We start from the raw sequence: 15,334 nt of genomic DNA, 5'->3' as shown, positions 1-15,334 counted from the left end.
TTTGCGGATGCAGCATGTAGTGTAAATGTCCATGATGGCGGGAAGAGAGACCCCGATGATCTTCTCAGCTGACCTCATTATCCGCTGCAGGGTCTTGCGACCCGAGACGGTGCAATTTCCAAACCAGGCAGTGATGCAGCTGCTCAGGATGCTCTCGATCCATCCTCTGTAGAATGTGATGAGGATGGGGGGTGGGAGATGGACTTTCCTCAGCCTTCGCAGAAAGTAGAGACACTGCTGGGCTTTCTTTGCTATGGTGCTGGTGTTGAGGGACCAGGTGAGATTCTCCATCTGGTGAACACCAGGAAATCTGGTGCTCTTTACGATCTCTACCGAGGAGCTGTCGATGTTCAGCAGGGAGTGGTCGCTCCGTGCCCTCCTGAAGTCAACAACCATCTCTTTTATTTTGTTCACATTCAGAGACAGATTGTTGGCTCTGCACCAGTCTGTTAGCTGCTGCACCTCCTCTCTGTAAGCTGACTCGTCGTTCTTGCTGATGAAGTGTGGGACCTCCTTCCCAATGACAACAGTGAGAAGAGAGCATGGCCTGGATGGTGGGGGTCCCTGATGATGGGTGCTCGCTGTAGATTCGCTCAATGGGTGGGGGTGGGGGACCGCGATGGTCTGGGCTGTATCATCTACTTTTTGTAGGCTTTTCCGTTGGGGTTACAGTGATCCTGTATTCACAATGTATGCCAAATACGGTGAGATTAATAATGAGTTGTGATCTTGTTGAGTGGAGAATGAATGAGGGACTGAATGTTTCATTGTCTTATGCCCATATACTCCTCTAGGATTCCTTTAAAACCCAGCTCTTTGACTTTCATTCTTCTCCCATAATATCCCCGTCCCGGAATATTTCATTACATTAAAATACTCATACAATCACATAAGTTGCTGTTTATGTCCAATTTATAAGCAGAAGCAAATTTTAAAATGAACCTATGTTAAAAAGCTATTAACTGTACTACAATGATTTGGCAGAAACACACTAATAAAAGTCGTATTTATCTTCACTTCAGTTACACCAAGGCCACTGTACATACTATTCGAGGAAAACTAAAGAGCAGCCAATCACAACATTGTACTCTGTCTGATCTTTGGCTTTCAATCAAAGTATTGGAAACAATAACTGCCACCAATCAGAGGGCTTGTCTCATCTGCTGCTCGGCAGGCTCCACCGCAGTGTGCTCTCGCTGCGAGTAACTCTGTTGCTGTTGTGGCAGTGCACATTGAATTTCAGCACGGCTCTCGCTGCTGGATGGGTCTTTGCAGGGGACAAGTCCCCCTCCCTGTGCTGTAGGGCAGAGTTGTGTGTGTGTTTGAAAAGGGCCAATCTAGGCAGAGGTTGCCTGAAGGAAACCTCTTCCTGGCCCGTCGGGCAGATTTGACAGGGCCAACCAACCAGAGAGGTTGTCTTAATTGCCGCTGGACTGAGAGGTTGTCCTTACAGGAGGATTTCGGTATCTTTCGATAGGAAAGAAAACAGCACTTACAAGCAAAAACTCCTGGCGCAAGATAGGAACTCAACAACTCCTTCCCAACACGCTAGATCTCGCACCCAGAGGGGAAAATATCAAAACGGTGCAAGCGAAGTCACTAGCAGTTACTGTGAGGAAAACAAATATCCTAAAAGGCGGCTATGGATTCCAACAACACAGGTAAAGGAAATACTTTTATTTAAAACAATAACATGATGTAGCCCGACTTTTGAAGTGAATGTCAGAGATAATTAACCCCTGCTTTCCCTGTTGTAGAGTAGAGGATGACAATACTTTTTGAAAATCATTGTGTTTTCAAGCAGTGTTAGTATTGACATTTAGATGTATGTGTTTTTGTAGCCGGCGGTACACCCCGACAACTACAACCTGTTTATGTATATTCAAATGAATAACGGCGCTGACCTGGGCATTTAAGGATTAATATTTTTAAATTGCCACAGTTTAAACTGCGGTTTCTATGGTTACATTCCCATATATCTGTGCCTACAATATATATGTCACAAAATGTGATGGCCTACAATTTTAATATCAGAATTACTACTGGGATAGTTGACTGCTATTTCGAGATAACTGATGAGTATTATGTTGTGAGATCAGCTATTAATAAATACTTCCTTATACATTTATAATTTCGCAGTAACAAATGAGACTTGCTCCTTTGACGTTTCTATGTTAGTGCTGCTGGGATGTTATACTACAGTGTTAATTTTCTTCACGTTCGTATTTCGAAGTGTGCAGTATGGTTTATAATTTGTTTTGTACTATTCGATTAATGTAACTGGGACGTTGACATAGCAAGCCCTGTTTTTCTTCCCCTTGTTGATATCGTTTCCCAAGACCCATAAAGTAGGTCACAGTCTGAGTAAGGTGCGAGTTATTTTGCAGAAACTCACATGGACAATGCTCCCTAGCCATGTGCACCTTGTGTATATGCCCCTCCTCCTCCTCCGCCCATTCAATTACACAATTATGCTCGGAGTGGTGTGCAGATCCAGGACAAGTCAGTACCGACCGACTCGGAGTGTGACCGACCAACCCTCCCTCCCCCGCCTCCGGTAATGACGTAACGTACAACGACAGACAAGGAACCCCAGCTCTTCTCAGTCCCTTCTCTCTTCCAAAGTACGCAGCGTTTTAAGTGTTGTCTCTGCGGATAGTGATCTATCCACTGTAGTGCGACGCTCGTGAAATGGAGTGGCCATCAATATTTCCCAAATAATACAACATTTCTATTCTACTACTCAATTGCAATTCTTAATTGGATCTATTTATTCAATTTAGATTTTGACATAAAACGTACAGCGGAAACTGAATTTCCCATTTGAGCTTGATAATCTTGGAATTTTGAATAAATACGCGTTTTAAACTTGTGGAATGTGTATATACTGTCCGCAGAATGACAAGGAGATTTCTGAATCTTTAAAAAAACTCGGTAAACGCACTCCCATTACAATCAGGTCAATAACATTCAGTTACACACCATTGGTCAAAGTATGTATTTTATTTACGGTTATTGTCCGAAAACAAGTAAAGCTGCATCTCTCCACGTTCGTCTTCAGATGTGTAAAAACCGCTGGCTTTTGGACACCACATTCAAAAGATTTATCTTTGCATGAACTAATTGTGAAAAACATCTAGATTCCCCCCCCCCCCCTTATCCTTGGGTGTGTGTGGGGGGAGCGCCGTCCGGGGAAAGGTACACGATTTGATTCAATAGCTATTTAAATAAGCAATTCGAAAAAAAGCGCTTCGTGTTTTGCATTCAGCGTTGGAGTTCCAGGTCATTTAAATGCAAGAATTTGAGCTGCTTGGTGGTGTGGGGGAGTTATTCTGCAGGGCCGCGAATGGCTTACTACGCCGCACTGCACCTTATTTATGCACGGCAGGGACATGTTTGTGAGACCCAACGCTCATTGCGAAGGGTCCGGTGTCTCAATGGTTAAATCGGACTGTAAGGACGTGTTTGCTGTTGGGAGGCTGGAAACAGCTTGTGATGCGGCAGTAATCCAGGTCAGGAGGCGGAGAATGTTCCTTGCTGGTGTTATTTCCAGCTCTCAGCTGGGGCACGGTTTTGTCTCCGTCGGAATGCGCGGCCGCGCCGATCACCTCCCCTTCACCCCCTCCAATCCTCAAACACTGAGGAATCACAGTCCCGATGCAGCGCCCGTGGTTCCTTGAAATCCGGGCCAAATGTTTCACACTTCGCCCCTCAATGGAGAGACAGATCTCTCTTCCCCATTTTATTTTGAGATGTTGCCTTAATTTCAAACCCGGCAGCACTATCTACAGGAGTGATCAGTGTGACTCAGTCCAGTTTGTAGCGCAAAGAGCGGTCGCTGTACACGTGATTGCTGTAACAACATCTGTCAATGGGAGGTGACCCAGCACCATCCCCTTCTCCCCCCCCTTTCATTTCCCCAACACGTGTACCGTGGAGGTGGGGCGGCCGCGTTGCTAAAACACGCGAGTTGCGGCCAACACGTGGATCAGCCCGTGACTCAACCTCCACACTGGGTCTATTAATAACTAAGCCTCAGGAATAACCTTCATTCAGTGGTGTCGCAGAGCGCTGGTTCGCGACCTCTTGTTTGCTTGCCTTTTCAACGCGCCCTGCTGGTTGGGACGGGGAAAGGGAAACTGGCATGAAATAAACATACTGTTCCAACTGCTCCAAACAGGGGACTTCAATCCTGGCGACTGCCGTTTGTACATTTTGTCCAGGTTTCCATTTCATTTAACAAACATTAGTAATAGGGAGATCCAGAATACTGCGGGGAATACAATATTGATGTAATCTCGGGCAGAATATTGTGGGTTCAAGTTTCCTCAGAACATTGTACCACAAACTGGAATCAGGTTGATTATTACTAACATATATCGTGAAATTTGTTTTTGTAGCAGCAGTACAATACAAAACAGAATAAATGTAAGTGTCAAAAAATCATGCAGAAGAGGAATAGTGAGGTAATGTTCATGGACCGTTCAGAAACTTGACGGCGGAGGGGAACAGACTGTTCCTAAAACATTGGGGGGGGGGGGGGGGTTGTGTCTTCCTGTACCTCCACGCCGATGGTAGTAATGAAAGGAGGACATGGGATGGTGAGTGTTTTTACTGATGGATGCTAACTTTTTGAGGCACCACCTTTTGAAGATGTTCTCGATGGTGTGGAGGTTTGAGCCTGTAATGGAGCTGGCTGATGCCCTACTATTAGAAATACCTTATTTTGGATGAGGTATCAAACCAAAGTCCCAACAGTGTCCTTGAGTAAAACATTTTTTGAAAAAGCAGGGACGTTACCTTTGGACATACATCATAAACACAAGAGATTCTGCAGATGCTGGAAACCCCAGAGCAGCACACAAAAAATGCTGGAGGAACTCAGCAGGTCAGGCCACATCTATGAAAAGGAATAAACAGTCGAAGTTTCGGTCCTGATGAAGGGATTTGGCCTGAAATATTGACTGATTATTCCTTCCATAGATGATGCCTGACTTGCTGTGTTCAGTCTGATACTTAATCCTCAACAGAGCTAAAGCTTTATCTGGTCACACCCTCAGCTGTTTTAGACAGGTTATTGTATGCATATTGGCTGCTGTGTTCCCTGTGCTGCAAAGGTACACTCCAAAAGTACTTCAGTGGCTTAAAGATTATTTAGACTTCTTAGAACGGATGTGAGAAATGCTATGAAAATTCAAGTCTTTTCAATACAACGGATGGCAAAATTAGGTCAGGATGCAGATTAAATTACTGATTCTGAATTTCCCCAATCTCAGTGGACTAAATCTCCTACCAACCCCTTCCTTACAATTTGCAAACATTTTCCAAATATTCCAGTAATTTTGAGTTTTGTGCTATTGAAGATGAGAGATACCACCAGTGGTTATAGAATATATCATTTACCATTAACCCTCCATTATGAAACAGTTACTTGTCAAGTGAAGTATGGCACTGATGAGATGGGAAATAAAGAAACAATGATCCTCCGAGAGGCTGATACACTTCTGCCACAATCTCACCCACTCATGTCCACAGACTTGTGCTGTCAAGTATGCATGTGTCAACCACAGAATGAATTGGGGTTGACTTCTTGGCTTCAGAGTCACGAGACTGCAGGTGCTGGGATCTGGAGCAATTTAGTACCCAGCTGGAGGAACTCAGCAGATCAAAGATGGGGGGGGGGAGGTGGGGGGAACCTGAATTGTTGGTGGTTTGCATCCAAGCCCTGCATCAGGAATACTGCAGGGTCTTCAGCCAAAATGTCAACAATTTCTTTTTTGTCAGAAATGCTGCTTAACCTATTGAATTCCACCAGTAGATTGTTTGTTTACTTTAACCGAAACCCGAAGATCAAAGTCCAAAGGCCTATTGGAAGTCAAGGCCTGACGGCTGGAGCGATGAGTCTACGATTTTGTGAGTTCACAGGAGGGTGTGTGTGCGTGTGTGTGTGTGAGAGAGAGAGTGTGTGAGTGTGTGTGTGTGTGTGTGTGTGTGTGTGTGTGTGTGTGTGTGTGTGTGTGAGTGTGTGTGTGAGTGTGTGTGTGTGTGTGTGTGTGTGTGTGTGTGTGTGTGTGTGTGTGTGTGTGTGTGGAACAGGGCTGGTGTTGCTGTTGGTGTTTTTCTGCTTGTTGTGTTCTGTGTTGTTCTGCTGAGCGTTGTGGCATAATACATTGGTGCCAGTATGTGTGGTGACACTTGCGGGCTGCCCCCAGCACATACTTGGGTGTGTTGGTTGTTAACACAAATGTCACACGTGATGTACTTGCTTCCCATTAAGGTCCTCCATCTCTGTCTGTCCTTGACCATTTTCTCTATTATGCTCCAGATATGGTTCAGGATAATTATTTCTGCCTCGATGGTATGGCACCAAGTTGTCTTTGGTCTCCTGAGTTTCCTCCACCCTTCAGGGGTCCAATGAAGTGCTGTCTTGATGATCTCTCTTCTCATCACGTGCCATGTTTCAATGTACATGTGATAAATAAATCCAAATCTGCACCTGAAACTTGTGCTTAAGCTCACATGTAGGAAAGGTACAAGAGACTGTTTAGCACCAGAGTCCAGTCTAGTGTTAACGATCAAAATGGGTAAAATAATAATAGTAATTTTTATTGCTTCTTAGTGCTGTATCAGTTTTGAAAAGGAGTTTCTGACCTTTGAGTATTGTTGACTAATCAATATAATTGCATTTTGTATGAATTTAGCAGGGACAAGATTGTTATAGTCCAGAGTTCTTAGCATTATATTACAAGAAAGGATTTTGATTCAGCTAGTCTGGGTTTGATTGCAACAGAGGTAAGATTAAAATTTCTTGTTGGGTCATTCAGCACAGAAACATGACCATCTGGTACAAGTTGACCAAGTTCCCATTCCAAGCTGGTCTAATTTGTCTGTATTTGGCCCATATCCTTCTAAACCTTTCCTATCCATATACCTTTACAAATCTTTTAAAAGTTGATTCTTGTATCTTTCTCTGGCAGTTCATTCCATATATGTACCACCTCCGTGTAAAGGAATTAAAATGCCCTTCAGGTTCCTATTAAATCCTTCCCCTCTCACCTTAAACTTTGTCCTCAAGTTCTTGATTTCCCCAAGGTAGGGCAAGAGACTGCACAGATGTCACTTCCAGCCCAATGACCATAAGACACAAGAGCAGATTTAGGCCATTTGTCCCATCAAGTCTACTCCACCATTTGCTCGTGGCTGATTAATTATTTCCCTCATCGCTCCTGCCTTCTCCCTGTAACATTAACAACTTGACGAATCAAGAACCTATCAACCGCCATTTTAAATATACCCAAAGGCTCGGCCTCCACAGCCCTCTGTGGCAATGAATTCCACAGATTCTTCACCTTCTGGCTAAAGAAATTCCTCCTCATCCCTGTTTGAAAGGGATGCCCTTATATTTGGAGGCTGCACCTTCTGGTCCTAGACTCTCCCGCCACTGGAAAGTCCTCTCCACATCCACTCTATCTAAGACTTTCAATACTTGGTAAAATATACAGTGAAATGCATTGTTTGTGTCAAATAAATCAGCGAGGGTGTGCTGGGGGCAGCCTGTAAGTATCGCCATGCTTCTGGCACCAACATTGCATGCCCACAACTTACTGATTCTAACCTTTGGACTATGGGAGGAAACCACAGCACCCGGAGGAAACCCACATGATCACGGGGAGAATGTACAAACTCCTACAGACTCCTGTAAGGAGGTGGGCGTAGATGCCTGTCAGATTTTGTGGGTTGATGGCCAATTGTGTGAATAATCACACTGGAAGGTCAAAGTTGAATTTACCTTTATCTGTACAGGTTCATTTTTGCACAGGCACAATGAAAAAATGCACTTGTAGCAGGCACATAGCATCAGGTAAACAGAAGTCACAAGAAAGACAAATTAAACATAAATTTTATACCCAATGTTTACACAATTAGAATGGAAAAATATCAAAGCCTTTTGTAATCCAAAGTGGTCATGGTGTTACTATACTGAGACAGTGGTTAGGTTTGTGCAGGATGGTTCAAGTTATTTGACCCACTTATAGGTGAAATGAGACTGCAGACTTAAGCATATGGGGAGTAGGAACAGACATATCTGGTTCAGTACTGTTGGACCAGAGGATCTTTCCTATATTTGAGTCCATAATATCATAAGACATAGGAGCAGGATTAGGCTATTCAGCCCATTGAATCTGCTCACCCATTCCATCATGGCTGATTTATTATCCCTCTCAACCCCATTCTTCTGCCTTCTCCCCATAACCTCCACAGCTGTCTGTGCCAATGAATTCCACAGATCTGCCACCCTGGATGAATAAATTACTCCTTATCTCTGTTCTAAAGGGATGTCCTTCTATTCTGTGGCTGCGTCCCCGGTCCTAGATTTTCTCATCATAGGAAACATCCTCTCCACATCCACTCTTTTTAGGCCTTTTAATATTTGATAGGTTTCAATGAGATCCCTCCCCCCCCCCCCCCATTCTTCCAAACTCCAGCTAGTACAGGCCCAGAGCCATCAAACAGTCCTCCTACATTAACTCTTTCATTCGAGAGGTAACAATAGGCCAATAGGCTGGAAGTGTAAGTCAGCGACCAAATCCAGGTTTATGATGAGTCCTATAAAGCTTTACTGCACTTTTTGTTTTGTGCCGTGGGCCTCAAGCAGTTGGCAACGGTCTCAAAGATGAAACCCTAAACATGCAATTCCAGCCTTGGCACAGCCAAACATAATAAAATTCCAGCTCAGCCACAGGGTGTCTGACGTACAAAGTTCTGATTCAGGCTGGAATGATGCAATTGGAACCCAAACTTGGCAAAATTCCACAAAAGCACATGGAGGGGGCACTAAAAAAATACCCACTGGCATCAAAAGAGCAGTTTAGAACAGTAGGCAGATCAGGCAGCAAATACAGATAAACAAGTTGATCAGTTTTTAAAAAGTCAGCTGGTTGACTTCTGGTTCTCCACAGATGCTCCTTTGACCTGGTGACTAACGGCAGCCTTTCCTGTTTTTGTTTTTCATGCTTCTGGTATCTGCAGCTCATTTGAGTTGACACTGTGTTGTTTTACAATTCAGGCAGGACGTTAACAGCGAAATGTGCAGCTCAGGCAATCATAACCAGTATTCCAATGGCATTTCAGCTTGTGGTATCCCTGCTGTGGAATCAGAAAGGGGTGGGTTTAAGCTCCATATTAACAAGTCCACTGACTCCCAGGTTGACGTGTTAGTGTTGCATCATGTGACAGAGCTGCCCTCACTGGGACAAGTTTTTAAGCTAAAAGCTTCAACAATGCCTTTTTGAGGAGGTGCAGTAGAGTTATGTAGTGTTGTGGACAATATGTACCTCTCCTTTAATATTAGCATAACAGACCATCTGGTTATTATTATATTGCTGTTAATGGGACCTTAAATGCTCATCAACTCCATTTTCAATCTTTTGCCATTTATCTACAGTTGATGGTGTAGGGCCGGCTGGTGGTGTAGCGGCTTCAGCACCAGACTTTGAGACGAGTGGTCCCAGGTTCAAATCCAGCCGGCTCCTCGCATGCTTTCCATCCATGAGCTAGCGAAAAACAGACAAAAATGCTAAAGAAACAAGGCGCAGAGAGAAATGACAACAATTTGTACGGTATAGGGAAATAAGAGGAGGACAAATGGGACCAATGGGATTGCTGTGCTGGGAGCCAATGTGAACTCAACAGGCTGATTGGTTTGTTGTATATGTAGGTTGCATTGTTTCCTACATTACAACAATAGTTATAGTTACTGAAGTATTTTGGCTTTGAAGCACTTTGGAATGACCTGTAGTGATGGAATGTTTTACATAACACAAGTATTACTTGACACTATTTAAATACTTTTAATGTAAATTGACTAAGAGGTAAAACGAGTAAACCGGATGACCTAGGCAATTTGATTGCCATTATACATTTGGGGGAGTGTACTTGAACATCTTGTTCTGCGTCTGCATTCCTGTAGTGAGATTTGGTGTCCCTGGCACATCCTTTCAGAGAGGAAGTATACTGTTGTGGATTTGAATACTTACACACACAAAGTACTGGGGGAGCTCAGCAGGTCAGGCAATGTCTATGGAGAGGAAGAGTCGATGTTTTGGGCCGAGACCCTTCATCAGGACCCCTCCAACGTGTGTGTTATTCTGGATCTCCAGCATCTGCAGAATCTCTTTTGTTGTGGATTTTTTTGTCACCAAAATTTATTTTCTCTCTCTTTTCCTGGCGCTGCTTGGGATGAGAGGGTGGCCTTTAATTCTACAAGTGATGCCCATTTGGTCTGCATGGAAATGCATCTTTTACGTATTATGTTACCTGAAGATCAGATATCAGGTGAATTAAAGATTGTTTATTCCTCTTACACTGTAATGTCAGATAGCTGCTTCCCCATTAGTCTCCTAGACGCGCATCCATCCTGGGAACTAGGGAGTTTTAGTGACATTACATTTGAATAGCCAGTTCCGACTCATGGATTCTTATGATCCAATCTGTAGGGGCATTAAATTTGAGCCTTTAGAGGAAGTTGTAAAACAGTTCACTCACCAGGGCTGTCATAAACAAACCTGATACTTCCCTCAATTGGTGGCCAGAACATAAAATCTGGTGGAAGCTTTTGTTTCTGTAATGTAGCCAGGTCATTGGGTATGTTTTTAAAGCAGAGGTTAATAAGTTCTTGATTAGTAAGGACATTAACGGTTACTGGGAGAAGGCAGTAAAATGGGGTTGAAAGAGAAAATAAATCAGCCCTGATGGAATGTCAAGGAGACTTGATGGGCTGAATGGCCTAATTCTGCTCTTGGGTTTTCTGGTAGTAGACTAGAGAGCCAAAGGAACAACACTGTAAATTCCACCCCCCCCCCAACCACCAAGTCCCTTCTGTAAAAGTCACCTGCAAGTCAAACTTTGATTATTTTTAAAGGGACTGAAAAGGAAAGTGGAGGGGCAAGCTTGTACACTGTGCTCCTCCAATAAAATTGGTTGAATTTGATATTTATTTATCAAAACATCACTTGATACTTGCATCACCTTGCGGTGGTGGGACCTGCTCCCTGGGGCTCACAACCGGTCACTTTTCAAAATCCCAAGGACACAAGCGAAGACAAGGCTAGAAGACAAGCGAGCTTTTGAGGTTCCAAGGCTCTGCGGCCCTGTGGATGGGCTGATTCTATGCCAGTGCCGCCGACAGAAGCATTGTGGGAGAAAACGGATCATCGGGAGCAGCGGATCAGCTGTTGGAGGCTCTGTACTCGGCGAATCTCCCTGTCTGTCTCTGCCTCTGTGGGGGGAAGGGGGAAGAATTTGTTGCAAATTCTCGAGTTGGAGAACTTGGGGAGGGGAAGACACGAAAGCAATGGCTCAGACTTTAAAACTGTAAATCAGCGAGTTGTTTTGCTTATGTCTTCCCTCTCGCTGAGTGACACCTCTCTGCCCCTTTATCAGGGAGAGAGAGCCTGAGGTATGTCGAATTGTCGGGTGAACAATTAGTCTTTGTTGTACTGCAGATCATGGTTTCTCTTGGGGGCTTTGCTATTGCTTGGTGGGGGGAGGGTCCTGATACTCTTTTTTTTCCTAAGTAAGTGGGGGAGGACCATTGCTGGCCTGCTGCTTGTGTGTGGAAGGGGGAGCGGGGGGGCTTTCGGGTTCTAACATTTTAACGGTCATTCATTCTTTGGGGACACTCCTCTGCTTTTGTGGATGTTTGTGAAGAAAAAGCATTTCAGGATGTATATTGTATACATTTCTCTGACATTAAATTGAACCGTTGAACCTAATGTAATATTTGTTCCTCTTGTAAATGTAATTGGAAATTATAACATGTTATAATCTGATTGGAATAAATAAGATCTGAAAAGGTGTGTTGCTTTTTCTTGCACTATTGACCTAAAAGTCACAGGGAGAAGATAAAAAGCTAAGTGAATTTTAAAATGGAGGATGATGTTTTCTGATTATCAAAGCCTCCAAGAGAGGTGGGAAGTAACATGGGGAAGATGTTTTACAGTAACTCTAAACTCTCTTGTAAATTCTGCCCTTGCTGTGCTCACATTGCAGGTGGTGTGATCACCTATATTGGGCCAAACAGTTCTTCTTCTAGCCCAGTCCTGCTCTACAGCGACAACTCCAACAGTAGTTTCCAGTCGGTGTCCCAGTCATGTTCCCCATTGCCTCCTTCTCCAAACGGCTCCAGCTCCAGCTCCCAGGACAGCAAACACTACCGAAGCAGCTCCTCGGGATCTGGGGATGATTGTTCAAGCACCGGATCCTTCAACAACATGAAGCTTTCCACTGACGATGGCAGCGCCATCTCCACCACCAAAATCAACTCTGGGATCACTAGTGAGTAATTCAGAATTTCATAGAAATGGCCTCTTGTTTCCTCAGTAAAAACTCACTGTCGCTAAGGGCAGGCAGTATTTAGGAATTAATACTTCGTTTGGAAACCTGTTACCTTATTCATTGTGCTCTTCATGTTGATGCTCTTCCAATTTCTACTCCATTCTTTAACCCTTCTAAAAAATAACTCTTTAGCTGTGCTTTAATTTCCTTCTCCATTAGTTTATTCTGTCTCTTCCCAGACTTGTAAAGTTCTAACACAATGCATTGTGTGAATGAAAGTCTAACATTCAAGTAGTAAAGAATAAACTTAATTCATCAAAGGGGGGAACTGAATAACTGATTTCCTTATTTGCAAACAGATGGTCAGATAGCACCGACCAGGTGTCCCTCTCGGAATGATTACCTCCGAATCAGATTTATAATTTTACTAAAAGCATGTAGAAGTGCAAAAATAAAACAAATAAATAAAACAAAGTAATCTTTAAACCATAACCCTCCCCTTTTCCTTCTAAATGTGTGCCTTACGAACTCTGTTGCAGTCACTAGGGTTCCAGTTCCTGCACCAGATCTGATTAGTGCAAGTGATTTCCTTGGCCTCTGGGGAGTGCATGTGGAATCCAGCATTGGGGAAAACTGGCATGTTCGTTCCCTAAAAATGTCAGCAAACTCTGTTCTGTGTTTCACAGTGTATACACAGAAGCCCAGTTTGAATGTTGAGCACCACCTCTATGGGTCGCCCCATGCCTCTTGTTTTGGAGATCAATAGTTTCCAAATTTCTTCATGTAGATTTTGGATCAGAAAATAGCTTATTGGATAGATACTGTCTGCAGGACAGGATAGTCCAGGTGTGGGACACAGAATTCCCTTCCTCCTTCAACTTAACAAGAGCCATTCAGAGAGACTCACATCATTCTGGAGCTCTTCTTCAGCTGTGAAACAATGAAGGTGATAGTTTCCTACCTGGGTAATTTGGAAAGTTATCTGCTAGCAATAGGGAAATTTGCTAACATTACAAGAGAGATGATTAAAATTAGCTTTATCTGTTGCATACATCAAAGCGTACAGTGAGATGTGTCGTTTGCATCAATGACTAACAGTGTCTGAGAACGGGCTGGGGACAGCCTGCAAGTGTGGATTTGTTTCCAGTGCCATCACAGCTTACTGACCCTCACTAACTCATACGCCTTTAGAATGTGGGAGGAAACCGGAGCACCCAGAGGAAACCCACGTGGTCACAGGGAGAATGTATAAACATCCTACAGACGGTGGCGGGAATTGAACCCTGATCATCACCCCTGTAAAGTGTTACGCTGGCCATTATGCTACTCTGCTACCTGGTCCAGTACTTCATTAATATGAGTTGATACACATAACACAACATACAAATAAATAATGCAAACATATTTGTATGGGGTGGCAATTCCTGGCTGTATGTGCTAGGACAGCAGTAGCTGCATAGTATCCTGCAGTGACTTTATTGGAATCAGGTTTCCAAACCAACGTATGAAGTGCACGTGCAAACTCAGTGCAGGAATTCAAAAATCTACCCCATCTTTACTACATCCTTTATCATCAGTTGGCTTTGCCTGAAAGACAGCATCAATTGTACCAACCATTTGTAGTTCTGAAAAGATCACTGTATAGAATGCTGTGGTCACTTTTGAAGTTCCTGTTAATCAATGCCCTTTGTTTCTCTTTCCTCCAGAGATCAGTGGAATGATTCTGCTGTGCAAAGTGTGTGGGGATGTAGCCTCTGGGTTTCACTATGGAGTTCACGCCTGTGAAGGTTGTAAGGTTAGTTATTCCCATTTGCATCTACAGTTAACGTGAATGCATGTATTTGTACAGGCGTGTCTCTTGGGATATGCACACACACAATAACAGCAGCAGCAACTATTTATGTAGCATCTTTAACATAGCAAAAAAGACCCAGAGCTCTCCAAAGTAGCATTCCTAAACAGAAAATCGACACTTAACCTAATAAGGAAATACTGTACAGCTAACTGATAGCTTGGCCAAAGAGAGAGGTTTTAAGGCATGTCGTCAGAATGAAAATCAGGTTGACTATCACTGACATAGTTTGTGAAATTTGTTGTTTTGCAGCAGCAGTACAGTATAAAACATAAAAAGTTACAATATGAAATATAAAAAATCAAGCAAATTATGCGGTGTCATTCAGAGGTTCATGGCCCATTTAGAAATATGAAGCTGAGAATGTTGAAAACATTGAGAGACATAGTGAAGAGAGGGTGAGAGACAGAGAGGTTTAGGGGAATGAAATACCAGAGCTTAACTTGAATTAGAGAACTTCAGATACCTTGGATGTTGTAGGGCAGGAGGAATTCAAAGTCATCCATGTTGTCATACACACAAGTGTGATGGAAAAACTTACTTGCAATGGCATCACAGGCACATAAGCAGCAACCCACAAGGAAGCATTAATTAAGCACAAGTATACATCGGCTGAGTTGTGATCCAGCAGGATTGCAAAGGCTGAGTGACTCCTGTGCAATGTGTGCCTGCACTCTGACCATCTATCACGTGAAATGCAACCGAGCCAGATGAGTTTCCTACTTTTTCCTGATTTATCGAACCTCCACTGGGGGAGGACAGTGTTATCAGTGCCACGGTTTCTAAGACCAAGACTATGGACTTATTTGCAATGCAATGAACTATTGCTCGTGGGGTTTTGGCTGACTGGATGTGGAAGGGGGACTTAATGCTTTTGCAGTATATATTCAAACACAAACTAGGGTAAAGGTAATGGTGCCACTAACCCCATGTTAATGTTTACACTGTCAGTTCTAAGTGAGTAGAATATTAGTCAACTTATTTATTCAAATAGTACCCATTAAAGGAAACAGAAAGAAAGTAGTTTGGAAGCCTAGACTTGTGCAGTATGTGTCCAGAACAAAAAAAAGCAGCAGGAAAAATCATTGCAGACACTATCCACTCTGCAAACTGCCTTTTTCATAAACTCCCTTCTGGAAAGTGCTA

The 15,334-nt window shown here is 43.4% G+C and overlaps 1 protein-coding gene and 1 long non-coding RNA gene across 4 annotated transcripts in view; one reads left to right on the top strand and one right to left on the bottom strand.

The window, feature by feature from the left end:
* The first annotated feature begins 1,171 nt into the window (after nucleotides 1-1,171).
* Nucleotides 1,172-15,334, top strand: part of nr1d1 (nuclear receptor subfamily 1, group d, member 1) — a 29,771-nt gene continuing 15,608 nt past the window's right edge. Inside the window, exons 1-3 of one of the 3 annotated variants that reach the window (XM_059956447.1) lie at nucleotides 1,172-1,661; nucleotides 12,052-12,336; nucleotides 14,043-14,131. In XM_059956447.1, coding sequence (XP_059812430.1) covers nucleotides 1,643-1,661; nucleotides 12,052-12,336; nucleotides 14,043-14,131 — 393 coding nt within the window. In that variant the 5' untranslated portion in view covers nucleotides 1,172-1,642. Of the gene's footprint in view, nucleotides 1,662-3,313; nucleotides 3,513-5,837; nucleotides 5,914-12,051; nucleotides 12,337-14,042; nucleotides 14,132-15,334 lie in introns of those variants that run through there. The other 2 variants (XM_059956448.1, XM_059956445.1) reach the window with 2 other exon arrangements.
* On the bottom strand, nucleotides 7,889-15,219 carry LOC132384861 (uncharacterized). Its single transcript, XR_009509019.1, has 2 exons — nucleotides 14,655-15,219; nucleotides 7,889-9,147 (listed from the first exon to the last, which is right to left on the bottom strand). It is a non-coding gene; the product is annotated as an uncharacterized LOC132384861 (long non-coding RNA).

The sequence above is a fragment of the Hypanus sabinus genome, chromosome X1 (genome assembly GCF_030144855.1).
Source record: "Hypanus sabinus isolate sHypSab1 chromosome X1, sHypSab1.hap1, whole genome shotgun sequence".
NCBI lineage: Eukaryota > Metazoa > Chordata > Chondrichthyes > Myliobatiformes > Dasyatidae > Hypanus > Hypanus sabinus.
Note: the sequence above shows the minus strand (reverse complement) of the source record. Positions and strands in the feature narration are given on the sequence as shown.